The 27,672-nt window shown below is 35.9% G+C and overlaps 2 protein-coding genes and 1 pseudogene across 2 annotated transcripts; 2 read left to right on the forward strand and 1 right to left on the reverse strand.

The window, feature by feature from the left end:
- The first annotated feature begins 5,822 nt into the window (after positions 1-5,822).
- On the forward strand, positions 5,823-7,633 carry LOC148205889 (uncharacterized). Its single transcript, XM_088105613.1, has 4 exons — positions 5,823-6,029; positions 6,075-6,191; positions 6,302-6,570; positions 7,027-7,633. The coding sequence occupies exons 1-4, from the start codon at positions 5,823-5,825 to the stop codon at positions 7,631-7,633; spliced, it is 1,200 nt and encodes a 399-aa protein (XP_087961739.1).
- Positions 7,634-18,020: 10,387 nt separating this feature from the next.
- Positions 18,021-27,405, forward strand: LOC124844238 (HMG-box (high mobility group) DNA-binding family protein). The gene is made up of 6 exons (XM_047321132.2): positions 18,021-18,150; positions 19,033-19,188; positions 19,896-19,953; positions 20,215-20,259; positions 26,841-26,921; positions 27,012-27,405. Exons 1-6 carry the CDS (start codon positions 18,029-18,031, stop codon positions 27,060-27,062), a joined length of 513 nt encoding a protein of 170 aa, XP_047177088.2. The 5' UTR covers positions 18,021-18,028; the 3' UTR covers positions 27,063-27,405.
- LOC148205890 (uncharacterized) lies at positions 20,291-25,644 on the reverse strand (annotated as a pseudogene).
- Positions 27,406-27,672: the final 267 nt, after the last annotated feature.

A 27,672-nucleotide genomic window follows, 5' to 3' on the forward strand; every position in this document is an offset into this window, starting at 1 on the left:
TTGTATCACCATTGTGATGAGTAAATAAAGAGTGGTCACCAGATGTTTGAGTAAATTTATGAGAGAGAAGGAAAGAAGACAGCTTGTCATACCATTGTTTACTGGCTTGCTTCAAGCCATAGAGAGATTTGTGCAAGAGACACACTTGATTTGGAGCGGAAAGAGTGATATCTGGTGGGGGTTGCATGTAGACTTCCTCGTTTAAGTCGTCGTGCAAGAAGGCATGGTTGACGTCTAGTTGTCTTAGATACCAATTCTTTGCAGCCGCCAGAGATAAAACTAATTGAACGGTAGTAAGTTTAACAACTGGTGAGAAAGTGTCAAAATAATCAATACCTTCTAATTGTGTATACCCCTTTGCGACGAGACGAGCCTTGAAGCTTTCAATTGTGTCGTCGGCCTTGTGCTTGGTTTTATATACCCACTTACAGTCGATGGCTTTCTTGTGAGAAGGAAGAGTGGTGAAAGTGCAAGTTTTGTTCTGAGCGAGTGTAGTGAGAGCTTCCTGCATCGCTTTCCGCCAATGAGCATGTTGCGTGGCTTCTTTGTAATCGTGGGGATCAAAAAGACTATCTGTGGGAAAAATGAAGGACTTATAGGCAGGAGATAATCTATCGAAAGTCAAAACATTATCAATAGGATATTTAGTGTTTGTGGTGTTGTATGAAGATATTTGGAAATCTTTTAGGTATGCAGGGATTTTTCTAACTCTAGTTGTTCGTCTAGGGGTGTGAGATTCGTTTTCTACATTATCCTGGGCATGGTTATCAATTATAGGCAGATTATGAGAGGGAACAATTGGCTGAATGTTATCATCATCAAAAACCTGTGTGGTATAATGTAAAGGTATAGAAATGTCAGTAGCATCATCATGAGTAAGATTTGGAAATTAAGATTCAAGAAAAACATTTCAAGAAACTTTAATATCATGAGTGGCAAGGTCATATGTAATGTAACCTTTTGTAGTAGGATGCAAACCAAGAAAGAGACTAGGTTTGGAACGAGGATCAAGTTTCTTCCTATTGGCTTGAAGGGTGCTAACATAATAAAGGCAACCAAAAACCTTTAATCTGGAAAAATCAATAACTATTTGATATAACATTTCATGTGGAGAGTTATTATTGAGAAAAGGAGTAGGCATAATATTAATGAGGAGAGCAGCATAGTTAACATAAGTCCAGAAATGCAGAGGAGTTTTAGAGTGAAAAAGTAAAGCTCTAGTAACATTTAAAAGATGTTGATGTTTCCTCTCAACTATACCATTTTGTTGAGGGGTTTCAATGCAAGATGTTGGATGTATGATACCTTCATAATTGAACAAATCTGTCATGGAAAACTCGCTTCCATTATCAGACCGAACGGTCTTGATGTTGGCTTTAAATTGGTTTTTAACATATGCAATAAAATGAATAATATGTTGGCGAGTTTTAGATTTGGTTTTCATTAAATGAATTCATGTATATCTAGTATGATCATCCACTATGGTTAGAAAATATCTATGAGAATGTAGTGAAGGATTGGAACAAGGTCCCCAAATATCAATATGAATAAGGTCAAAAGCATTTAAAATATGAGATGTGCTATGAGGAAAAGGAAGCCTTTTCTATATAGCAGTATGACAGACACTACAATTATTAGTTCTTTTATCGATGTAGCTATGCTCACCAGTGCAGTAAGAGGAAATGACATCGGTTACTTTTGCTTTTACAGGCATTATGGCAGAAAGGAGAAAGCAAACTTACAAATTAAGATTGAAAAAGAAGAAGAACAGAGACAGCGCTTTGAGAAGATAGATGAAAAGTATTTTGATTAATGTGAAAAAAACATTACAAAGAGATAAACGTTAATACCTATTTATACAGAGGAAAAGAGAATAATAGAAAACAATAAGCAGTTACACATAACAATAAGTAGTTGGTCAAAGAAGCGATAATGGTCAGGAAACTGAGCGGTGGAATGAAGAACCGAGTGGTGGAAGATGGAACCAAGCGGTGGGGATGATGAAGAGCCAAGTGGTGAAAGATGAAACCGAGTGGTGATGAAGAATCGAGTGGTGGAAGATAAAACCGAACGGTGATGAAGAATAGAGTGGTGGAAGATGAAACCGAGCGGTGGGAATGAAGAGCCGAGTGGTTAAAGACGGAATAATGAATGAGACCGAGCGGTAGTGAGTATGATGGAGACCGAACGGTCGATAATTAAGTTTTGAATTCTGACAAAATATTAAATTATTTATTGATATATTTAAAAAGTTTTGATGCTAATGAGAAATTAAAGCCTTCTTTTTTTATTTAGGTTTAATTATTATTTTAATTTTTATATTTTGGACTTTGATTTGATTTTGTCTAAATATTTGTTTTTTGTTTAATCATGTTCCATTATGTTAAATGGATTCATTTTCATTTTTTTAGTTAGATTTATATAAATGGTATTAAGAGTGTTGAGTTATCTTTCATAAAGAACGCATGTCAATATATTAATTAGTTTCATACTCTCTGTAATATACCCGATAGCCACTAAAAGAGGCATGGCCTGACAAGGAGTAGGACCGATCGGCGAAGATGGAGGGGTCAGGCATGGTGCGGTTGGCTGATTGCTGATAAGCATTAAAGGTCAATTAATGCTATCAGGAACAGAACGTATGGCTTTAATGACCAAATAACAAGCAATAGGAAATAAAATATACGGCATTGATATGGTATAATTAGCCGTTAATAGTTTGTATTAGGAATCAGGTCTATAAATATGAGATTTAAGTCTAGGTAATGACACCTTTTTCTGAATAATTATCACCTTGATCTCCTTGAAACTAATCTGACTTCAGCATCAGAGTGTTTCTTGTAGGTGACAACCGATCGGTATCGTGGAGAGGAACTTTTACGTAGTGGGAAATCGCATCAACAGAGTAAGGAGGAAGGAAGAACAGCAGTCTCGGTCCCAGTTACCGAAACATTTTGGCGCCCACCGTGGGGCTGAGAGTGCAGAAGAAACCCAAGTGAGACCATGATGGCAGAGGAGCTTCAGTTGCAGGTGATATAGGAAATGCAAAGGCAAATGCAGGAATTGAGGGCTGAGATGGTAGCGATAAGAGCTGATCGGGGCAACGGGCTGAGAGGACAATCGGCGTAGTCAGTGAATAATGAAGCTATCAATTTGGAGAACGGGGGGAGAGTAGTCACGCAGTGCATGATAATGGAACAAGGGAAGTAACCAATGTTTCAAGGCGTGATACCCAGGATGGGGGGCGAAACACAGAGAATCAAGCTGGACAAAACGTAGAGAATCAAGATGGGCGAAATGCAGAGAATCGGGCTGGTCACAATGTGGAGAATCAAGTCTCGAATAATCTGGTCCGGGAGAATCATTTAGCGCTTATTGAACGCCCTGATCAGGCCGAGGGGCTTCACCATTTTACCGCAACCGTGATGAGGACAGTCGTGCCTGAAAATAAGGTGCTCCCAGTAATGGAAAAGTATGGCGGATTGACAGGTCCTGAGAAGCATATTAGATCCTTAGTGGACGCCATGGCGGTTTATTCCTCGGATGACCTGGTTTAGTGTAGGGTCTTCTCGTTGTCCTTAAAAGACGAGGCTTTGGATTGGTTTCACTCACTGCAACCTGGGACTGTGGATGGGTTTGCAACGTTAAGGTATTTGTTCAGTCAACAGTATGCATCTAGCAGAACACAGGGGTTAACGTATCTCGCTCTAGTTCGGATGAGGCAGAGGAGAGAAGAGACACTCAAGATGTTTATGGACCACTTTAATCACTTTGCGGGGCGTCATCAACATTATTTCGAGAGGATTTGCTGACGGAGGACCTTCGACATCGGTGCAAAAGTGACACTTGAGAAGTTTGCATAGTGTTAATCGTGCGGAGGTAACAAGAAGGTCAATGCCCAGAAATACATTTTCGGATGAAGATTTTCATGCTCCTGACCCTAATCAAGACGCCCTATGGTCATAACGACAGTGATCGCTCGGTATAGTGTGGGAAAGGTTCTGGTCGACCAAGGAAGTTCGGCCAATATCTTATATTGGAAGACTTTTCAACAGATATCATAGGACATGATCATGTCTTTCCATGAGCAAATTTTAGGATTTGCAGGTGAGAGGGTAGATACGAGGGGTTACGTCGACCTAAGAATGTGCTTGGGGACTAAGAAAAAGGCCAAGGAACTGAAGATCAGGATTTTGTTGGTGGAAGCTAATACCTCATACAATGTCTTGCTAGGTCGTCCATGTTTGAATGCCTTCGGGGCCATTGTATCCACGCCTCATCTAACGTTAAAGTACCCACCCGATGACGAAAAAATATGTGTTATCTGAGCAGATCAGAAGGTGTCTCGAGAGTGCTATGTCGCGGGGTTAAAAGTAAAACCATGGGTTTCAACTAAGCAGGTATAGCGTTCAGAGGTCGTCATGGCGGAGCTGGATCCCAGAGTTAATCTAGAGGGCCGGATGGAGCCGTTGGGTGAGGTACATCCTTTCGTACTGGGAAGGACGAAAGAGCAGAGTACTACCATTGGGCGAAGTCTTACTGAAATTCAGACTCGAGAGGTTGGTCGGGTTTTAACTACGAACAAAGATCTATTTGCGTGGACTGCAGCTGACATGCCGGGAATTCATCCTGACATAATTTCCCACAAGTTATCATTGTTCAAGGATGCACGCCAAGTTGTGCATAAGAAGAGGAGGTTGAGAGCGAAAAAAAGAAGAGCGATGGATGAAGAGGTCCGAAAGTTTATGGAAGCAGGCTTTATTCACGAGGTGAAGTACACTACGTGGTTGGCTAACGTGGTAATGGTGAAGAAATCCAACGGACAATGGAGGATGTGCACGAATTTTACTAATTTGAACCGAGCATGTCCGAAAGATGTGTATCATCTTCCTAGTATTAATGGACTGGTAGATGGAGCTTCGGGATATCAGGTGCTTAGCTTTTTGGATGTGTATTCTTGGTATAACCAAATTCCCAAGTACCACCCGGACCGCGAGGAAACAACCTTCATAACTGAACGATCTAATTATTGTTATGATGTAATGCCCTTCGATTTGAAGAATGTGGGGACCACATATCAGCGACTAATGGACAAGGTTTTCCAGCAGCAGATTGGGAAATGCATGGAGGTGTATGTGGATGACATGGTTGTAAGAAGTCGGTCGGTAGAGGAACATGTGAAAGATTTAGAAGAAGTGTTTGAGCAAGTACGCAGGTTTGGGATGCGGTTAAACCCGACAAAGTGCACGTTTGGCGTCCTAGCGGGAAAGTTTATGGGTTTTATGCTAACCGCTCGGGGAATCAAGGCCAACCCTGATAAATGCAGGGCGGTGCTAGAGATGAGAAGCCTACAAAATATCAAAGAAGTTCAAAGGCTAGTGGGGCATCTAACATCTTTATCTCGGTTTATACCTAGACTAGCCGAGCGTATACGGCCTATACTTAAGGTAATGAAGAAGGATGCCCAAGGATGTTGGAGTGATCATTGTGAGGAGGCCTTTAAAGAGGTTAAAGAGATTCTTACCGAACCACCTGTCATGGGGCGGCCAAAGCCAGAGCATGAATTGCAACTCTTCTTGGCGACAACATATGAGGCAGTTAGTGTTGCATTGGTGCAAGAAACCCTGGAGTTCAAATTAACATACTTTGTAAGTAAGAGTCTCAAGGATGCTGAAACTTGTTAATAGCAGGTGGAGAAGGTGGCTCTGTCCTTGCTCAATGTCGCTCGTCGCCTTAGACCCTATTTTCAGGGACACTAGGAGGTAGTTAGAACTGACCACCCGGTAGCTAAAATCTTGCGAAAACCCGTCCTGGCGGGTGGAATGGTGGGATGGTCAGTAAAGCTCTCAGAGTTTGGTTTGCGTTACGAGCCACGTGGGTCGGTACGAGGTCAACATTTGGCTAACTTCGCGGCTGAGTTGCTTGTAGAGGAGGGTGTCGTAAGACGTTGGAAGCTCTTTGTTGATGGATCATCCAATAAACATGGTGGAGGAGCAGGAATTGTCCTCGAAGGACCGGACGGCTTGCTGGTCTAGCAGTCGTTACTTTTTGGGTTTAAAGTCAGCAATAATCAGGCGGAGTATGAGGCTTTGTTAGCTGGCATGGAGTTGGCGCATGACTTAAGAGCCGAATTTATAAAATGTCGGACGAACTCTCAGTTGGTCGAGGGGCATATGAGTGGCAATTTTCAGGTTAAGGACGATCAATTATTGTAATACTTTCACAAAGCCAAAACAGTTGGAAGCTCAGTTTAAGTCGGTAGAGTTGAAGCATATTCCTTGGGAGGAAAATGTTCGGGCAGATAGGCTGTCAAGAGAAGGGGCAATTGTCCTCAGTTATTAGACAAGTTCTAATGAGACCAACAATCGAATGCCTCCACGTGTGTAACACGGTCGGGCAAGCCGATTGGAGGAAGGAGGTTATCCAGCTGATTAAGGAGCAAGAGGAAGGGAAATTCCTTCAAGTTAAAGATGCAAAGATGATTGCCAGATATCTCATTGTGGGAGGAGATTTGTACAGAAGGGGTTACACCACGCCAATGATGAAGTGTTTGTTCATGGAGGAGGCCGAGTATGTTATGAGGGAGCTGCACGAAGGGATTTGCGGCAAGCATACGGGCGGTCGAGCACTCAGAGCTCAAATATTGAGGGCCGAATTTTTTTGGACAACAATGGAGAAAGACTGTGTTGATTTCGCGCAAAAATGTATAAGTTAGCAAAAGCATGGTAATGTTTTCAACGCCCCCGCAACAGAGTTATATGGCATCGTGTCTCCTTGGCCGTTTGCCCAATGGGGAATGGATATTGTGGGACCCTTCCCCGTCGGTAGAGCGCAAAAGAAATTTTTGCTGGTGGTAGTAGATTACTTTACTAAGTGGGTGGAAGCTGAATCTCTTGCAAACATTTCTGCTGCACAGGTTTAAAAGTTCGTTTGGAGGCTGATTTCTCGTTTTGGCCTGCCAAAAACAATTATCACTAACAATGGTAGACAGTTTGTGGATAAAAAAACTTGTTGCTTTTTATAAAGGCTTGGGAATCACTCCTGTTACGAGCTCGATGGAGCATCCCAAACGAACGGGAAGGTCGAAGCAGCGAATAAAATCATTGTTCAGGAGTTGAAGAAGCGACTCGGGGAGTCAAAGGGGGCGTGGGTGGATGAGCTTCAACAGGTACTATGGGGTTATCGTTGTTCCCCACACGGCACAACCGGAGAGTTACCTTTTAATCTAACTTATGGGACATATGCAATGTTGCCAGTGGAAGTAGGAGAGTCGACCGTGAGGAGACAATTGGGGGATATGACTTTGAATGAAGAACAACTAAGGGCCAACTTAGATGTGCTACAAGAAAGAAGAGATGTGGCGGTCGTGCAGACAAAAGCTCAAAAAAGGTTGGTAGCACGAAGATATAACACTAAAGTTCGGCCAAGACAATTTGTTGAAGGTGACTTAGTATGGCGCAAAACAGTTGATGCTCGGAAAAAGGCAGCGCATGAAAAATTGGCAGCCAATTGGGAAGGACCGTTCAGAGTCCGAGAAAGTTTAAATAATGGTGCATATCGACTGGAACATCCGACCGGGAAGGTCATACCTAATACATGGAACACTTCCCATTTGAAATTTTATTTTAGCTAAGTGATTATTGTAAGGCTAAAGCAATGAATAATATCAAATGTTCCACCATATTTTCTTGTTTGACGAAAAGTTTACATGCAACGCAGGAGGTCAGAAAAATGACTTCAGAAATCCTCGCTCAACCCAGAAAGTCAGAAAAATGACTCCTGCCTCAAGTCGCTCGGGGGGAAGTCAGAAAAATGACATCAGAAATCCCCGCTCATCGCAGAAAGTCAGAAAAATGACACTTGTCTCAAGCCGCTCGAGGAGAAGTCAGAAAAATGTTTTCAGAAATTCCCGCTCAACGCAGGAAGTCAGGAAAATGACTCCTGCCTTAAGCCATTCAGGGTAAGTTAGACAAATTACTTTAGAAATCCCCGCTTAATGCAGGAAGTCGGAAAAATGACTCTTACCTCAAGCCGCTCGGGGGAGTCAGAAAAATGACTTCAGAAATCCCCACTCAACGTAGGAAGTCAGAAAAATGACTCCTACCTCAAGCCGCTCGAGGGGAAGTTAGAAAAATGACTTCAGAAATCTCCGCTCATCGAGAAAGTCCGAAAAATGACTCCTGCCGCAAGCCGCTCAGGGGGAAGTCAGAAAAATGACTTCAGAAATCTCCGCTCAACGTAGGAAGTCAAGAAAATGACTCCTGCCTCAAGCCGCTCGGGGGAAGTCAGAAAATGACTTTAGAAATCCCCGCTCAACGTAGGAAGTCAGAAAATAACTCCTGCCTCAAGCCGTTCGGGGGGAAGTCAGAAAAATGACTTCAGAAATCCCCGCTCAACGCAGGAAGTCAGAAAAATGACTCCTGCCGCAAGCTGCTCGGGGGGAAGTCAGAAAAATGACTTTAGAAATCCCCGTTCAACACAGAAAGTCAAAAAAATAACTCCTACCGCAACCCGCTCGGGGGAAGTCTGAAAATTGACTTCAGAAATCCCCGCTCAACGTAGAAAGTTCGAAGTTAGAGAGACGAAGATTAAAATGCATCAACGATCGGTTATAAAATATATTTCTCATCGCAGTAATAGAAATTGGGGCTGAAAAAGAAGGTAAGCATTATGTAGAACAGTCAATACATGTAGTTATATAGCAAAACAGCCCTTCGGTCATAACCAAAAGCTTCTACAGAAAGAAAATAGAAACTAAGGTGGAACAAATTAAGAGCGTGAAGTTACAAGTTTAAAGGAGAACGTAAACTAAGTAACAGTATTTTCAACACCAGAAGCGACATTCAAAGTTCCTTCAGCAGTAGCTAGACCGGCTGAAGGTGCGGCTTCAGCAGTGGCCTCGGTATTAATTGCTTTCGGGATCGACAAGGTTACTAGCTGGTCGTCCACCAAAACTTTCATGATGTCAAATCCAGCATGATTATGGGGAGTATTAAAGAAGTAGTGACATTGGGCAATGCCCTGCTCAAAACCGGTAAGGCATTCATTGCAGATCTTGTCTTCTAGTGATAAATTTTCAGCAGCTAACTTATCCCGAGCAGAAACAAGAGAATCCATTTCTTTAACTAAAGTTTGATATTGAGAAGTAGCTTTATGAAGATCCAATTTCAAATCATCATTGGTTCGCTTAAGTTGGCGGAGATCATCTTGAGCTTAAGTTAAAGCGGTGGCAGCTTTCTCCCGGCTTTCCTCAGCTGCTTTCAAGGCCTCTTCAAGACGACAAGACAACTCGACATTTTCCTTTTGGGAAGTTTCCAGCTCCTAACGCACGGTGTCCAATTCCTCCGCTGGCAAAGACTTGGTGGAACCAGCAGCACAATTCATGCAGATACTAGCCCGGGCATTGAGCTCGTAGGCCATGTCAAGAGCTTTGCCTGGGGACATCCGTTTGAAATGTATCTTCTCTTCGAGAGTAAGGTTATACTGTAGCCGCTTGGCAACATGCACGAGCGGATCAAGAGGACCGGAAAGGAGAGGACTAGTGATCTTCCTCTTCTTGTTGAACGAAACTGGTTTGTCACGGGATAACTTCCTCTTCGTGTCATCTTTCGGAACACCAGCACTCGAAGGCTTAGCTGGAACGAGCGAAGGCTTTTCATTGTCTGAAAGTTTCAACACGAGATTCACATGTGAAAGGGGAGCCTTTTGTGTAACGATCTTCGAAGGAGATGAGGTACCTTCGCTTGACTTCTCGAGATCTTTCTTACGAGCCATAATGCGCAAAAAAGCTTGATGTTTCTCCATCCCGCCAAATATATCTGAAATAATAAGACAAATTTAGACAGTCAATAATGACTAATCGACAAATAGGAAGTGAAGGAGAGCTTACTGAATACTCTAGCACGTAGAGTGTCAGACCCGAGTAGACCGATGAGCTTGCGAGACGAGGTCCGCCGAGGTAGCTGATCGATCTGACCGACGATATCTAGATCCTCTGAGTCATATCAGTCTTGGCCTAGGAAATCACTTTTCTAGGATTCGTAGTCTAGTAGAATGGGAATTTTGGTTGGTCGTCGTCGAAATAAAACTTTGATCGACCAGAATCTCTTATGGCAACTTTGAAAAAGTTAGTTTTGAAATCTTTTTACGATGTATTGAACAAAGTAAATAGTTGGTTGTCCTTTATAGAGGTTAGTGATATCCAAGATTTGTTTGGATGAGGAAGAGCGCAAAAGAAATAGAGGAAGGAAGCCAGTGTAGGGATCAAGACAAGGGCAGTACAAAGGACACTAAAGGCTTGCATGAAAGCCCACCCGTTGGGATGAAGTTATGTAGGGCAAACATTTAACTCCCGCAAGACGCTCATCTGAAACTCAAAAAAAGGAATTTGTACCCCTAAATCGGGAAACAAGGTAACATAAACACATAAGAAGTCTAAACTATAACCCTCGCAACCATGACAGACCCGCTCATTTGGTCTACACACTACTAAAGAAATGCATTCCGCATCCCTCAGGTCGGCCAACAAATCTACTCGCTCAACTAATAACGTTATGGAACACTAGTGGTGAAATATGGAAAGTAACCGCAAACCTCATTAGGAGCTCATTGGTATCCCTTTACTAGAGGAGGTGGGTTGACTTCGGACCATTCAAGTGAGTTATCAACATTCAACACTATTTCGTCGGAAGTGTTTTCTGAACGACCACTATCGCCTTCTGACCCCATAATAGAGGACCTCATCGACAACGACGACTCTACTGCATCATCAGCGTACCCCCGACTTTCATCGGCAAGCTCATCAGTAGACCAGGTGGAAGAAGACATAATCACCTTTTTTAGCGAAGTTCGGTGCAAAAAAGGAAGAGAGGAAGGCGACGAAAACAGGTGGACCCTCTCCCTATTTATAGCATACAAAAGCGGTTTCAAGGACAGATCACCACCCTTCATGGTTGGTAAATCCAACGATGGAGAATATCTTACCCTTCACGTCCAACGATAGTGTTTTTAGAGGAAAATCCTAACCCTTCATTTCGAATTAATCGAGTGGCAGAAACGCGCGACCTTTCAGCTCCAACCGATATGTCATGTGTCAGCCTACCAACAGTCACTCTGATTCGACTTTGACACCAGAATAGTGAAACCCCTTCGCGTAAGCTGCCACTCGGGGCTTGGGGGCTTATGTAATATACCCGATAGCCACTAAAAGAGGCATGGCCTGACGAGGAGTTGGATCGATCGACGAAGACGGAGGGGTCAGGCATGGTGCAGTTGGTTGATTGCTGATAAGCATTAAAGGTCAATTAATGCTATCAGGAACAAAACGTATGGCTTAATGACCAAATAACAAGCAATAGGAAATAAAATATACGGCATTGATATGGTATTGATTAGTAGTTAATAATTATTATTAGGAATCGAGTCTATAAATATGAGATTTAAGTCCAAGTAATGACACTTTTCTGAATAATTATCACCTTGATCTCCTTGAAACTAATCTGACTTGAGCGTCAGAGTGTTTCTTGTAGGTGACAACCAATCGATATCGTGGAGAGGAACTTTTACGTAGTGGGAAATCGCATCGGCAGAGTAAGAAGGAAGGAAGAACATCAGTCTCGGACCTAGTTACCGAAACACTCTCTTTTTTTGTTTTCTTGAATACTTTTAGATTTTTTTTTCTCTCTCATCCTTCTTCTTCTCCATAGTAGTACCATATGTAGGTCATGGGAGCAACACCAAGATCAGCCTTGGCATCACCTTTATTAGCTAAAGTTGTCGACGACATTAGTCACTACTAAAGGCCTTATTGACATTGTTACGCACTACCTTCTCCTTCATCTTTCTCTTTCAAAACCCAAATTTGAAACCACCATACTCCATTGGAAACATAACTGCAGTAATGGTATGTCACTTGCTCACCACTGATGTTTACCCTGCTTCTCCAAATCGTAAGATTTTGAGAAGAAAATGATAAAGAGAAAGTAGGTGTGGTACGACATTAAGGAGACCTTTGGTAGTGAGCAGTGTAGTCGTTGGTGGTTTTGGCTAGTAGAAGTGGCGCCACATATGGTCCTAGTACTACTCCCACCCATACATAGTGTTGCTCGATGATTTGGAGAAGAAAAGAGAGAAGAAAGAGGGAGAGAGAAATAAAAAAACAAAAAGAATATTAAAAAATTTAATATATAGGCATGTGTTTGTTACAAATAACTAACTCACCACTTTTTTAACATGGTTTATACAAATATAATGGAAATGACCAAATTAAATCGAAACTCAACCAAAAACAAATGTTGAAAGAAAAAAATAATCAAAACTTAAAACATTGACACCAAAACAAATCAAAACTTAAAACATTGAGACCAAAACAAATCAAAAATAAAAAATATATTTTTGTGTATGCAAATCTTATTTGTGTTTTGGTCTTTCATCAATCAATCAATTAATTATTTAAATCATTAAATGTTAACTAAAGTATAATCCACACAATAGTAGATTTTCACATGTATTTAAAAATTTGGTAAGATTGAGGTTACTCAAATTAAACTTAAAATATAACAATTAGTGTTTAATGTGTTGTTTTATAAATAAGAAAATATATGATTCCACTAATATTAACCAAGCTTCTTAAGATATCATTTGATCTTGAAATCAATAAAGAATGTCGGTAACATGAAATCAAAAGTAATCAAATGTATTTTATGAAATATATTTTCATTGTTTTAATATTTTATAATTCGAAGGTAGGAGAAGAAAATGCAAGCTTCTATATTTAAACTCTTATCAAACCAGAAACATTTTTGGTTTCAAAGTTGTATGGTGTGACTACTAAAAATAGATAATGTTTGTTTTCTTTAAGTCATATCATATAGACCTGTCAAAATGGTGGAAAATGGCAATCACAACGCTTTGAATGAGAACTAAATATTAACAAAAATTTGTCTAATTAATATTATCCAAGTTTCAGCCGAAATTAGTGGTAAAAATCAATTTTTAAGCCTTAACAGATGCTAGATGATCAAATCAGACAAATCTTACCGGAGGCTCTGGTTTGTTTAATTTCATTAGATGATCATATGATTATCTCTGTTTTGAAAATTTTTATAATAATTGAATTTTATATTTGAATTCATTCATTCTCTTAAAACATTCTAACTTGTGTTATGTGTTATGTGTAGCTAATGAATAAGTAAAGTTACAAAACATCTAGTTTATTTTGTATATTAGAGTAGAGTTTACATACATGGTCTAAGAAACCTCTGGATTTGCTAAGACTGATTTGATTTACTAATTTAAATTGAACGATTTTATTCAAGAAATACATTCAATTTAAAAACAAAAATAAATTATTATTTTTAATTATGATATATAATATTGTTTAATTTAATTCCTTGAAATAAGAAGAGACATTCAAGAAATCAAAACATGACTTATACATCTTACCAAAACCATATCCTAACTAACATAGTTAACCAAGTAGCACAACAAAGCATATTAACCCTTCCTAAACAACAATAACCACTATTTGTAAAGAAAAAAAGTGTTAAACAACTAAAATATACTTTATGAACCATTTACTTAACAAAATTGACTAATTAACATAAATGTTGTATTGATTATTTCCTTAACATAATTACCAACTCTCTTAAAAAGAATTAACCCACTTAATTCAAATTAAACTTATGCCTTAATCTTAAGTATTCTATTAAGAAAGTTTACAATGATTTGCATCTTACCTTTAACTAAATGTTTATCCCTATTATAAGTACATAATAGATAAATATGAAAACTAAATCAAGTATCAACGAAAGAAAATAAAATCAAACACCAACCAATAATTTATAGTTTTAGGGGATTTTTGTCACCGAAATTCATTCATCTTTGTATTATATGCTTAAAATTGTTGAAAATGGAACGAAAAGTTATAACTTATTCTACCATATCATGAGATATATATATCAAATTAAAATTCATTTTAATAATTTCTGTTTCTCTTGCGTTCCACCGGATTGGCTTTCCGTCTATTGAATTCACTTCCTCTTTTATTTGAGCTTACACTTTTCTTCTTTAACTTACAAAGTCTCTCTTATCTTAGGGTATGTTTGTTTGGAAAGATGGATTTGTGGGAGTGAATTTGATGAAAAAAAATGTATGTATTAACAATAATATATAACAAATGAAGAAAATTGAGATAAAATTTTAATAAAAGTTATTGAATGATGTAATTTGATAGATTAAAAATTATTATAAATTTTTAATATATAAAAATATATTTTAAGAAGATAATATGGAGCGAAGAAAGTTCATATGCAAATTTTATCTCGATTTGCATGTAAATTATTTTTGGTTTCCACACTTTCCTTATCAATAGTAAATTCGCACATTTCCATCACATGATAAAATAAGGGTTTTACAATCATTTTCTTTACTAATTGTTTTTCAATATATTTTCCTTCAATAGTTATATTCATCCTATTTTTTAAAAAAATAAAAGTTCATCGTTTTGAATGAATATATTGTTATAGTTGATTACCTCAAATGGATTTGGGATTAACTGCATGTTCACTTTAAATGATCAATTGGAACATTGATTTGCGGGGGAAAAGATTTTTCCAATCTTCCTTTATTTGTGCAAATTTGCAGCAATGTATCATCCATTCTCAATTTTATACATTTTATGTATCTATTCTCAAATTTTATTATTATTGTTATCATCCATTCTCAAATTTGCAGCAATGTATCCTTATACATTTTATGTAATGGATTAATTCAAGATGAATTAATAACATCAATAATAATAATAATAATAATTTTTATTATTATTATTATTATTTCAATTTACTAAATTACTATTTTTTACATTTTAAAAATTAATTTTTATTTTTTTTCTTTTTATAAACATTTTAAAATTATATATAACATTAACAATTATCATTTTATATTATTTTTATAACTATAAGTATTTTGATAATCTTTAATTTCTTCTAATTAAAAGATTTTTTTCATTGTTACATGTAACATCCTAAAATATAGTATAACACTATATAATAATTTAATCACATATAATCATATACTAAATCAATTCATAGAGAATTTGGTAAAGTATTGATCATTACAGTTATCCAAAATAACTATAAAATTTAACACTTTACAGAGTAGCATAAGTTTGATACAGACTTAAAGAAATAGACCGAACGATAATATGAAATATATATATATATATATATATATATATATATATATATATATATATATATATATATATATATATATATATAAACCGATCGATTTTACAAAGAACATAAGCAACCTATGGATCAAACGACCTATCTAAAACGAGTTACACATATGACCGAACGGTCATAACCTTACACAACTGGGTCTTCTCCTTCCAATACTTGCTCCACTGAGCACTTGTCACCTTCTGCTTACATCTATAGGATGATCATCGTAAAGAAAAGAAAAATCGAACATACAAAACAAGACAAAAGAAAAGAGTAGGCTAAGCTAATGTAATTTAATTATAACATATATATATATATATATATATATATATATATATATATATATATATATATATATATATATATAAACTGAACTATATGACTTGACCATCCGGATTGTATGAATATGTAGCTACAGACATTCTTGCCATTGTGGTAGTGAAACAACTAACACCAATCAAGCTACTACCTAAGGTTAATCCCATAATACCTACCTCGACACCCTGAGGCGGTAGGACCTCCTGCCATTCTTACACATGAGCTACTCCTCTCTACTTGAGAATGAGTATAGAATATCAGGATGAACATCAGCTTAACATATCCATATTCATACTTTACAATTCCACAACCATACACAAGACATTCCTCCTTGAAATTCTCTTCCACAATATTTTAAAGTATAGATTTTCAATACTCAACATACAATTCATACATCAATTATATTGCCAATCATAATAAAGAGAAATCCTGTGAACATTGGAGACCTAACACTTTCACACTACCCAACCGAGAGAAAAACCGAACTGTCTATAAGAAATACTAGAAGAAACGACCGAACGCTATAGAAAAACTGACTACTAAAAACTTAACGCCCAAACCCGAAAACCTTATACCGAACACTCATAGCTCAAACTGAACTCTAAAAACTTTGACCGAGCACTTGATTATACTGAGTATTAGTTTATTATCAAAAACTGCGACTAGACCGAACGGTTAGAAATAGCTAATACCTCTACTAGACCAAACCCAATTAAAGACTGAGTAAGGAACACGACCGATCAGTCAACAACGACCGTTCGGTTATATACATGATTTTGTAAAACTTCAATTGAATACTGAATATCACACTCTATACTTAAATAATATATTTTCTGAACTTCTAAAACTCTAAGTTTGATGTATAAATTTAATCTAAATCTAACCTAGTGAACCTATTTGACTATCTCTCACATTTCACATCCTCTCATATATGAACCAGCAAAGACCGAACGGTCTACACCAGGAAACTGCCAACCCAGTTCACAGGTCTCGGCCAAACACAGAATTCACATACAATTCAATCAAACACATCATCATTCGTACATGCAAGCATTCAAACATAAATTTCAACAGAGAAAGTATAATTAAATTACTAGCTCCCTTTACCTTGAATACTCTCAACAATTCTTAAGCTTTCACCGTTTGACTGACCAACAACCACTTCTAAAATTCTGATCGGTGAACAGGGACCAAACAAAAAATAAAATACAAAAACAGATTCAGAGAAAGATGAAGGAAGAACACATGCAAGGTGAACAGTGCTTGCATGTATCAGAAAACACAAAACTACAAAGATTGAGTGGTTTTAACGTACCAACTTCACACCACAGCTGGTTTGATGGAAAGAAAACTCTTGCCTCTAAGAAAGAGATCAAACACTCCCTAGATAATGATCAGAATAAGTAGAAAGTGAGAGCTTTTAGAGAGAAGCAGGAGGATTGTAGAGAGAAGGAGGAGAAAACTCAGAATTCTAGAGAGGAGAGGTGCATGCAAAAGTGACTCAACGTTTGAAAATTTTGTTTATATATTACCGTCAAAATGGATCGGCCAACCAGATGCATACACCTGTCTTCCACTTTCTGAATTTTCTAAACCCTCACACTAACACCTTGACTCCACTAAAACACTAAATTTAATGATTCTGACATTACATCAAATTCTATCCTAATTTTCATACACTTTACTTTTAAATCTATTCTCACTCACCTCCAAATCCACTAAAAGAAACTAACAATTAATTTACCCTCAATTCTCCTTAAACCCATCTACTTACTTTCCCCATGTCTATCTTCTAAATCGAACACAACCTCTTATTAGCAAAACCCTATACGAGTACCGGATCAGTTTTAAATCATTCTCATTAAGCTAATTGAAGATTTTTAAATAATTTACAAATCAGGTTACTACTTTGATTATTTAGTACTTCTTTAAAATATTTAAATATAAGATAACGAATCCCTTTTATCCCTAAAACAATATAAAATTGTTAAGTAAATTAATAAAGAGTCTCTGAAAGACAAATCATCAACCACTTCCGTAAAAAACAAAAACAAAATTATATTGTTTTTAAATGATAACATTAACTTATGTTAAAAATTAAAGTGATATCATATGGTTAGTTTATAGACTTATTTAATGTTTTAAAAGCTTATTTTGAAATGTTATCGTTTCAAATATTAATTATGGAGAAAAATAGTTTTTATTACTTTGGATTAAACGTGACAAATGAGATTGGAAAATAAATGCATGATATTTGTAACGTTTTTATATGTTAATAAATGTAAATTAAAGATAGTAACTTTTTTGAAACTAAAATTCAAACAAAATTATAAATAGTTAAAACTAAACAAATAAAACTGTATAATAAATAAAAATATACAATTAAAATGATTAAAAATTAAGAGAGTAAATCTATATAAACAAAAGTTTAGAGATTTTGTAAAATATAAATACCAAAATTCCATTAAACCTTTATTTATTTATAAATGCAATTTTACTTCTGCGGTTTGGGTGAAATTGCAAGACTCTGTTGTCTCCGAACAAGCATGGCGAAAAAGGCAAAAGGGTCTCACTCTACTTCTTCGGCCTCTGCCTCTTCCGCTTCTGGGTAAACATTTTTCCTTTCCCTTTCTCAATCTCCATTCCGTCCTCTGTTCTTCTCACTGTTTTACGGTTCCATTCACTTTTTCTGCGGTCCCACTGCAACCCAGAAGAAGGAACAGTCAAGTATCAGGATAAAGTTTTTACTTTTGTATTTTATTTGAATAAAATTTCATCTACAGGTGGTTTCTCTCAGTTGGGTCAATGTTTTTCTCATTTCATGTAACTGTAGTCACTTGAATTTTTCTAATACTATACTTTGCATAATTTTTTTCCCTTGGCTATTCAACATGAAGTTGTTGAGGGGGTGACTTTCTGTGAAGAAAGAGACTATAAATTATAAATATTGGGTGGGATTTGGTCGTCACTTTTCATGTGTTGCATTTTGCAAGTGAAGGTGGTCGTTTGATTATGCTCTTTATTTCTTTGGTTAAAGTTTTTCATCCCTTTTAAGACTGGAATTCAGTATATAATTGTTCGAAAGTTGAGGAAAGAAAGGGTAAATAGACAGTACAAGTTGGGTGGGATTGTGTTGTTGATTTTTTTGTGATGTCTTCAGACTTTAAACCAGAATCTGAATACATTGATGCCGTTGTGAAGTTGTACTGGCTCTATATATGGTTACTCCTCTGACTTCAGGTGTTGGTTTGTAGGAAGTGTGAGGGGGCGGTTGATAATGTTTGGGGGAAATAGTTCCATAATTTATGTCACAATGTGTGAGATTATGCTGTTGCTTTTTATGTAATGGCTTCAGACTTTGGACCAGAATCTGAATACAATGATGGCTTCAAGTGTTGTTTATTGGGAAGGGGGGATTGATAATTGCAGATAAATATGTATTTCCGAAATTGTTCCATAGCTAAATGTTATGTTACAATGGATTTTTCAGTAAACTAGTTTTGAGGATTAAATCAAATGAGGGAATCAAGAGATCCGTGCGGCAGACTAATTCAAGAAAGAAACCCAAAGCAAAACTAAAGAAGAACAAGCGGAAGTTTGATGCTATGAAGCCGAAGAAACCTCCTACAGCTTTCTTCTACTTCTTGTACAGTTACTTTTGTTAGCTATTCTTTGTATTTCTTATGTGTTATAATTGTTTTGTGGAAAACATTAATCTTATCAAAACTTGGCCAGTTTCTTGTATGTATTTTCTAGATATCTGGCATTTCCATAGCTTTGTTAATATGTTTTGAGTTTCTGAAATATTAAGCTCTCTTGAAAGGTAGTGGTTCATTATTAGAGTGAGCAGAGTATGATTGGTGTTATATTCTTATATTTTTTTTTTCTTGTGTTGATCCTTGTAAATTACCTTTGTAGGTAATGTTATATCTAAAGAAGATGAGATTCATTCTATTTCAAGCATCTTAATGTTTTATAGTGTATGCAGGATTTGCAAGTAGGATATATTTAATTTTAGAGGATTAATATTGAGGAGGGTCATTGTGTGATGTTAGCACATACGTTAATCAGTTTTGAATGCATCACCACTTTATGTTCAAGAGTTAAAAAGACCATTCATTTTTAACCATGATTTTTGTGACATTTAAATATGGTTTTCTTGTGATACTTTTTCACTTACTCCTAGTTTAGTTTATTATTCTATGTTCAACTTCAGTATACTACTATTTGCTTTATATATTGCACTGAACTTTGCACTGTGGCCATATTTAACAACCAACTGCTTCTTTCTTATATGGAATGTCCTATCTTCAACACTATTATGTTTATTGGAAGTTCTGTTTCATTCTTAAGGGAGGATTTTCGTAAAGAATTTCAAGAGAAGAATCCGGATGTAAAGTCAATGCGTGATGTATGTGTAGAATTCATTCTATTAGTATTTCTTCTAATTTAGTTTATATTTTTAATTTCTCCAGAAGCAAGATTGTTGCAAAGTTGATTATTTACAAATTTTCAATTTCTTTAAGGTCAATGCTATGTAAAATTTGAGCATCTCTTTTTAATATTTTCCTGTTGTTTAGAGGATTAGTGGGAAGTTTTTATACTTAGCGATTCTATTATTATCTTTTGCAAATTAATATAATTTTTTTTATTCTATCCTGTGGTCATTCAGATTGGCAAGGCATGTGGAGAGAAATGGAAAACAATGACTTATGAGGTTAGTTTTCTTTTGTAGCCTCTCCTTTCTATTGACTTGAATTGCATTATTATAGTTGTGATGTTGGATGGCTAAACACTGAGTAAACTAAGCATGTAAAGAAGGACAACAGTTTTGTTCAAATTTGAAATTAATTGTAACTACATTTGTATGTTTAGGCTGATTAGTAACAGGGCTGATATATTTGCTGATAAAAACAGAGTCTAGATCCTAGTTGAAAGTCAAGGATAATTTAGGTTAAAGCTTGAGTGTGTATATTCACTCAATTGGCAATGATTTGTGTGTTTATGTATAAATGATGTCAAGAAAGCGAAAAAAGAAGTTACAATGAGTACACCTATTGCCTAGAAGCATGGTTATCGAATTGAGGTTCAAATTGTGAATTGTTTTTCAATTTTTTTGAATTGTGAATTGAATCTTATTACTAATAGTAAGATACAAATAAATAAAATATGATACTTTTAAGTAAACGGTGATATGAAAAAAACATTAAAAATATCATATATTAAAATGAAGTGAAAATGTTCAATCCATAAAACCAAAACATAATAATAAAATGCGTGATGCTATTTCTTATATTTAAATCCTACATCTTAATCTTATCCTTTCATTCATCATCTTCGAGTGTCACTTAGATCATCTTCGAGATCGTGTCACTTAGATCATCTTCCTCTAATACATTTTCTTGCAGCTCATCGCCATCCTCTTCCTCGATCTATTTTTGACTATCTCTTTAATTTTATTATCATTTTTTGTTATGGTAGATTTTCTCTTTCTTCAACCTTAGTGATTAAATTTCTTAGACCTTTTAAGAAAACAAAAAACTTTATAAGTATTATAACATTTATGATAATTGCACAAACAAATATCCCTCTTCCTTTTCTTGCTTGGAGCTCCCTCTTCAAGAGTAAAAGATTCATGTATATCCATCCATGAAACACTGTTTGGTAGGCAAGGATCATCCTTTTCAGTAATCCACACATCATTGATTCAATATCAAATAGATATATAGGATTATTGAATATAGTAAAACTAGGTATAGGATTAATCTCCTTTGTGTTTAAAATACATAGGGTAATATATTTATAATGAAGAATGATGCAATGGCAACCAAACATAAATATGGTAAATAGAAGATATTGTTAAAAAAAATATCTACCAATATCAACAGTCTACAGTTCCCTAAGTAACATAAAATACAATATATCTAAAACTCCCCCTTAAGCTAGTGCATATAAATCGTATGCACTAAACTTGTTACAAATATAATCCATTCTTGGTTCTCTTAAAGACTTAATGAAAATATCTATTAACTGATCATTTGAGTTAACGAACTCAGTCTTGATGTCTCTAAATACAATTTTCTCTTGGATGAAATGATAGTCAATCTCAATATGTTTGGTCCTTTCATGAAAGAGAAGATTAGAACCGATATGAAGAGCCGCCTAATTGTCCTATATCAGTGTCATTTGAGTGACATCTCCAAATTGTAACTCTTTAAACAATTGCTTAAGCCAAACAAGATCACAAGTGGCTGAGGCCATAACTCTATATTCTACTTTTGCATGAGATCTTACCACAACACTTTCTTGCTCTTCCAAAAAGTCAAGTTACCACCAATGAAGACACAATACCTAATGGTAGATCTTCTAACGAAAGGAGATTCTGTCTAATTGGCATCTAAATAGCAAACAACTTTTGTATGGTTATTGGAATCATATAGAAAACCTTTTCTAGGAGATCCTTTAATGTATTTTAATATATGAATGTCTGCATTCCAATGATCTTCACATGGAGAATTGAGAAATTAGCCCACCACATTGATTGCAAAGGCAATGTTAGGACAAGTAATTATAAGGTAATTTATTTTTCCAACCAATCTTCTATACTGCTTAGGATCTAATTAGGTTCTCCCTGATTTCGTAGGAGTTTGGTATTAGGATCCATGGGTGTGTCAATAGGTTTTGAATTCATCTACCTAGTTTCCTCTAAAATATTGCATACTTCCTTTGAAATATAACAATACCATTGTTGGATTGTGCTACTTCAATACCCAAGAAGTATCTGAGTTCGCCAAAATCTTTGGTTTGAAAATGATGATAAATGTGTTGTTTCATCTGGGAGATGACATGGTAGTCACTTCTTGTAAGAACAATATCATTAACATATACTATCAAATAGATACATCCAACACTTGAGTGATGGTAAAAGATTGAATGATCTGCCTCACTTCGAGTCATACCAAATTGTTGAACCACACTGCTAAATTTGCCAAACCAGAGACTGTTTTAGGTTATATAAAAATTTGCAAAGACGACATACTAATCCAGAAGACTCCCTCTGAGCAACAAATATGGGAGGTTGCTTCATTTAAATTTCTTCTTGGAAATCTCCATGGAGGAAAGCATTTATATGAAGCCAATCTCCATTGCTCCATATATATCTAACAAGGATCATAAGTATCCCTTTAATCTTCTCTAACCTATTGCTTCATCTCAAGTTGAAGATTATACTTAACAAAGACAAGCATTTAATCCTTGTTGCTCTAAGCAATTTCTTCTTTTAGTATGCACTTAATCAAATATGCTCCAATTTCTTTTGCATCCAGTAGTTCTACAAGTGAGACTCAAAATCCTCATTGCTAGATTTTCTAATTCTTTACCATCTCCACCATAACTTTCCCACCAAAGAGATGCAATTTCAAATAAAAAGCAAATATTTATAATTGTGAAATTATGCTTTGAATTAAATCTTTAAAAATAATTAAATACCAGGTTGCTTCTTATCCCTCGTGTCTATTGCCATACTTCTTCCAAACAACCCTTAGGTTTTCTTAAATCTATCAAGTTGAAATAAAATCCTTGTATTTGGGATTATTTTTCACTTTTCTCATACAAATATATAAAACTTCACATCTGCATTGAAGTATTTGTCAGAAATTTGATAAAAGAAATTTGAAAATACGTATTAAAGATCATCATGAAATTGTAATATAAGAAAGTATAGTGTTATAGTTACTTATGATCAAGATAGTAAGTAGTAACATGTATCAATTATCTTCCACACCTTTTTATATTGATAGTCATAATTCTTGAAATTTGTAGTTATTTGCTCTTTAGCTCTACCCATAGCTTCATAAATGTATGGCATGTCACGTTTGAGTCTCCATCTACAAGTCTTAATACTTTCACATGTTGAGTCACACACTCCAAGCAATATTGGATGGATTTTTAAAATTTATCATATCATTAAACAATGTTCACCACTTGTTTACCTTCATTTTTACTAGCATGATTACTAGCTGTCCATTTAGATAGCAAAGCATTCTGTTGTTCTACATAAGTTTAGGACTCATGTGCCAATAAATGAAAGTTTTGACTGTTTTGGCATTTGCAATGGTATTATAAAATACTGACCAATGTCTTCAGGAATTAAATCAAGGTAGTGAGTTGCACAAGGAGACCAAAATAGTTTTGTTCTCTTCTCTAACATTTCTCTTGTTGGAACAAAATTAGAAGCACCATCTATCATGCAGAGAGATTTTTGATATTTTTTGTCAGTAGGAAAGATGTTAAAGGAGATGAGAACAAAACTATTTTGATCTCCTTGTGCAAGTCTTTGCCTGGATTTAATTCTTGAAGACATTGGTCAACTTGCAATATTATTGCAAATGCCAAAAAAGTCACAACTTTCATTTGTAGGAACATGAGTCCTAAACTTGTATAGAAAGTATTCTTAAGAAAAAGATTTATCTCAACCAATAGTTGCAAATGTATAGCAGCACAACAAAATAGTGCTCTTCGATCTATGTTTGTTTCACATGAATGGACAACTAGTAACATGCTAGTAAAATTGAAGGTAAACAAGAGGTAAACATTGTTATATGTAATGATAGATTTTGAAAATTCATCCAATATTGTTTGATGTGTGTAGCTTTACTTGTGAAAGTATTAAGGCTTATAGATGGAGACTCAAAACCTGTCATGCCGTATATCTTGTGAAGCTATGGATAGAGAAAATAGCTACAAATTTCAAGAATTAGGACTCTCAATATAAAAAGGTGTGGGAGATAATTGATATTCATGGGAATTGCAATTATGAATAGATACAGATACAGTCAGCTTGTAGAAGCTAGACAGCAGGTAGCATTTTGTTTTCTAACAATCCTGGCAAAGATAGAAATTATGGAGAATAAAAGATAAATCTAGAGTCATATGTAGAGGCATTTAACATCTACCCCCAACCCATTTCCTTTTCCTCCCAATTCATGTTCCCCCATCATTACCCATATCTCCCTTAATATTCTCATTTGTCCCAGTTGATTTCCTTCCCAATATTTTGTTCCTGCTTAGTATGCAATTATGAATAAATTTAACAACATGAATATTTCCTATTCTATAGTCCCCCTACAGGTGTCTTTCCTCTTTCTTCATTTTAGCATATTGCTCTAATGCAGAAGTAAAACTGTGCTCCTATTAGACAATTAAAGGTATATGTGAGGAGGAATAAAAGGAGAGAAAGTTAGAGGCGGGAAGGGAGGATTAGTCTGTTAGAGGAGAGAGGCTAGTTTGTTAGAAGAGAGAGAGTATAAATAAACAAACATAATAGAGAGAGAGGTTAGGAAATATTTTGTTTTGGTTTAGACTGGACCTCTTGGCTAGTGGAGGAAGGGAGGCTTCCTTGGGGAAGATCTATACTTGTATTTCTCTTTTTACACATTACAGAGTAAATAAAAATACATATACACAGTTTCTTTCTGCTGTTGAGTGTGTGATTGAGAAGAGAAGCTACCGTTTGGTTTCCTTGAATAAAGGAACCTAACAGCTCCACATAATTCTGGACTATTAAAGGCTGCATTAACTTAAATCAAGATAGATTATAATCTTAAATTGTCTTATTGGATACATGATATTTAGCTCACTGTTTTAGTGTTGTTAAAATCGCAAGTAAGATCATAAACTTGCACGATTTTGTGAGTTTGGAGTGCCAAGCGAGTTGACACGGAGGGTGGATCGTAAGAGTGAGTTTGGATACTCGTTGAATCCGGGATCGTAGGCTGTTCTGGTCCTATGATCGACCCAACCCATGAGTGCTCTTACCTTCTTTAAGGTGCATGCCTCTTGGTGACTCGCTATCCTTGGAATCTTGCTATCCTTGGAATCGTTGGTACTTGCTGTCGCAGAATACACCTGTTTATGAATATAATTTTTTTTACAGTTGTAATTCTTACGTGTTGCGATCTTTTATTGTCTTTCCGATCCCCTTACGTTCTTGAGTTTGACAACACTGCTCTGCATCAGGTTTAGGAAAGTAATATACTCAGAATTGATCACGAAAAAGAACCTGTGAAATTATCTTCACATTGTTGTTAAACAGAGGGGCCATTGCTTCAGTTGAGGAATGGCTTGTTAGATAATTTTCCAACCGTCATGGGCAATTTGTGAAGGGAGGTCCACTATGGTGGTGCCATAGGTCACAATGGCGTGTTTATATGGTAGAATCTGCCCTTTTGCTGTCCACCTTTGTTAACACTAGTTAGGGTGTTGGTGGCATTGGGAAATGTATCTTGTTACGTTGAATTAGTTCTTGGTCAGATCTGACAGCAGGCATTGTTTATCATTGCGATCTTCCTAAAACCATGAAAATCTAAATGGAAAAGGCAAGGGATTCTGAACCAGTTTTATATGCTGCCACACATTGGGGAGTCAGACTACTGAGGCGTGCAGAGTTAACATAACTGTTGAGAAGAAACTTCTGCTTGTGTTAACTTAATTGTTAGTTACATAATACTCTGTGTGTGCATGACAAAGCGGCACTAAACTATTTGTATTATGTTCCTTCTTTTATTCTTGATTTTGTGTTTTGGGTAGAAATTTGAATGGTATAGAGGGAGAGCTTCAACTTGAGAAACACGGCCTCTTGTTTTCTTGATCATGTGACATTTTTTTGGACATTAGGTGTGGTCACTGCATTTTTTTTTCATGAATTGATCAAAATAGCCTGTTCTAACTAGTGTCTTTTTTGATGTAATAGATTTGGTTTAGGATGTTATTTTATGTTTAAAAGGTTGACCACATTTACAAAGGTATATGAGAGTTACCGTGTAAAACATGCCTTGGGTCCCCTTTCTTGCAATAATGAAAAAGTAATTACTTACACATATTCATTATTAACTGTGTAGTAGATGGCTATTAGGATGTTGTTGCAAGCTGGTTTTACTCCCATGCTGAAGGCTAACGACAATGGGGGAATTAGTCAAAAGCTCTCATGTAAATAACATCGATAAAAAAACTTTGGTCTTCAACCAAGCTAAATGAAATTATTTTATCCATGTAGTTGACCCCACCAAGCGAAACAAAGCTTTGTGTTGCTGTTGTTGGAAGGATGAGATAGTGGGGTTATTAAAGCCTTGGCTCTCCAACTACTACTATCTTTTCTGGTTTCATTCTGCAAAGTTCTTATTAGCGTCCATGCTCATTTGCTGATGTCTATTCCAAAAATCAATATAGAACTTGTTCTGCAAAGTTTGGCAAAATGGAGCTTCAAGTTAACATATAGTTCATTTTGACTGTATTCTGCAGGAGAAGGTTCAATACTACGATGTAGCAACAGACAAACGTGCAGAGTTTGACAGGGCAATGGCAGAATATAACAAGAAAATAGTAAGCAATCTGTCATTTTCTTGGGTATGAGCTGACTCTTATTTGGCCAGTTATGAATGAATATACAATTTATTTTCTACTACTTGACAGGAAAGTGGAGAGTTTGATGAAACTGACGAGGAATCAGAGTTTGATGAGTAAACAAACTATTTTATTTCTTACTGAGGTTGGACCTGTATTAATTGAAACTATCTGGACTAACAGTTGTATATTCAGTTTTTGTCTGTCCTTGTTGATAATTATCATTTCTGTGTCATATGTAAAGTATATTAGTTGTATTTAGATGATTAAAATGACAATTTGGGCATATATATATATTGAGATATCAAATACTGAGTAAAAGTCAATCAGAGAGAAAACATAACTGGTGCACTTGATGGATTCATGAGTGTAACACTATTTCCTTGTGTCAACCTAGTATTTAGAGATACCTTCAAAATATTATATTCTTGAATGTTATTATGTAACAGCTTTGTAGTGTTTACATGCTGGAGTGGGGTGCTTACAGACCTGTGTTAAATTAGTTTGACATAAATTTCAATTTAATGTTATATGAATTTAAATTTACAACGTTATGTTATAGAATGAAAGTATAATATATAAACTCAATTAAGCTATATTTTGTAATATGTATTTTCAAAATAAATACTGTTAATATAAATTATGTTATTGCACAACATTATTCCTTGAGTTAACAATTTGTAAAATAGATATATTTAAAAAAAACATTATTATGTTTAATTGCTTTAAT

The sequence above is a fragment of the Vigna umbellata genome, chromosome 1 (genome assembly GCF_029865625.1).
Source record: "Vigna umbellata cultivar VRB3 chromosome 1, Vumbellata_1.0, whole genome shotgun sequence".
Lineage (NCBI taxonomy): Eukaryota > Viridiplantae > Streptophyta > Magnoliopsida > Fabales > Fabaceae > Vigna > Vigna umbellata.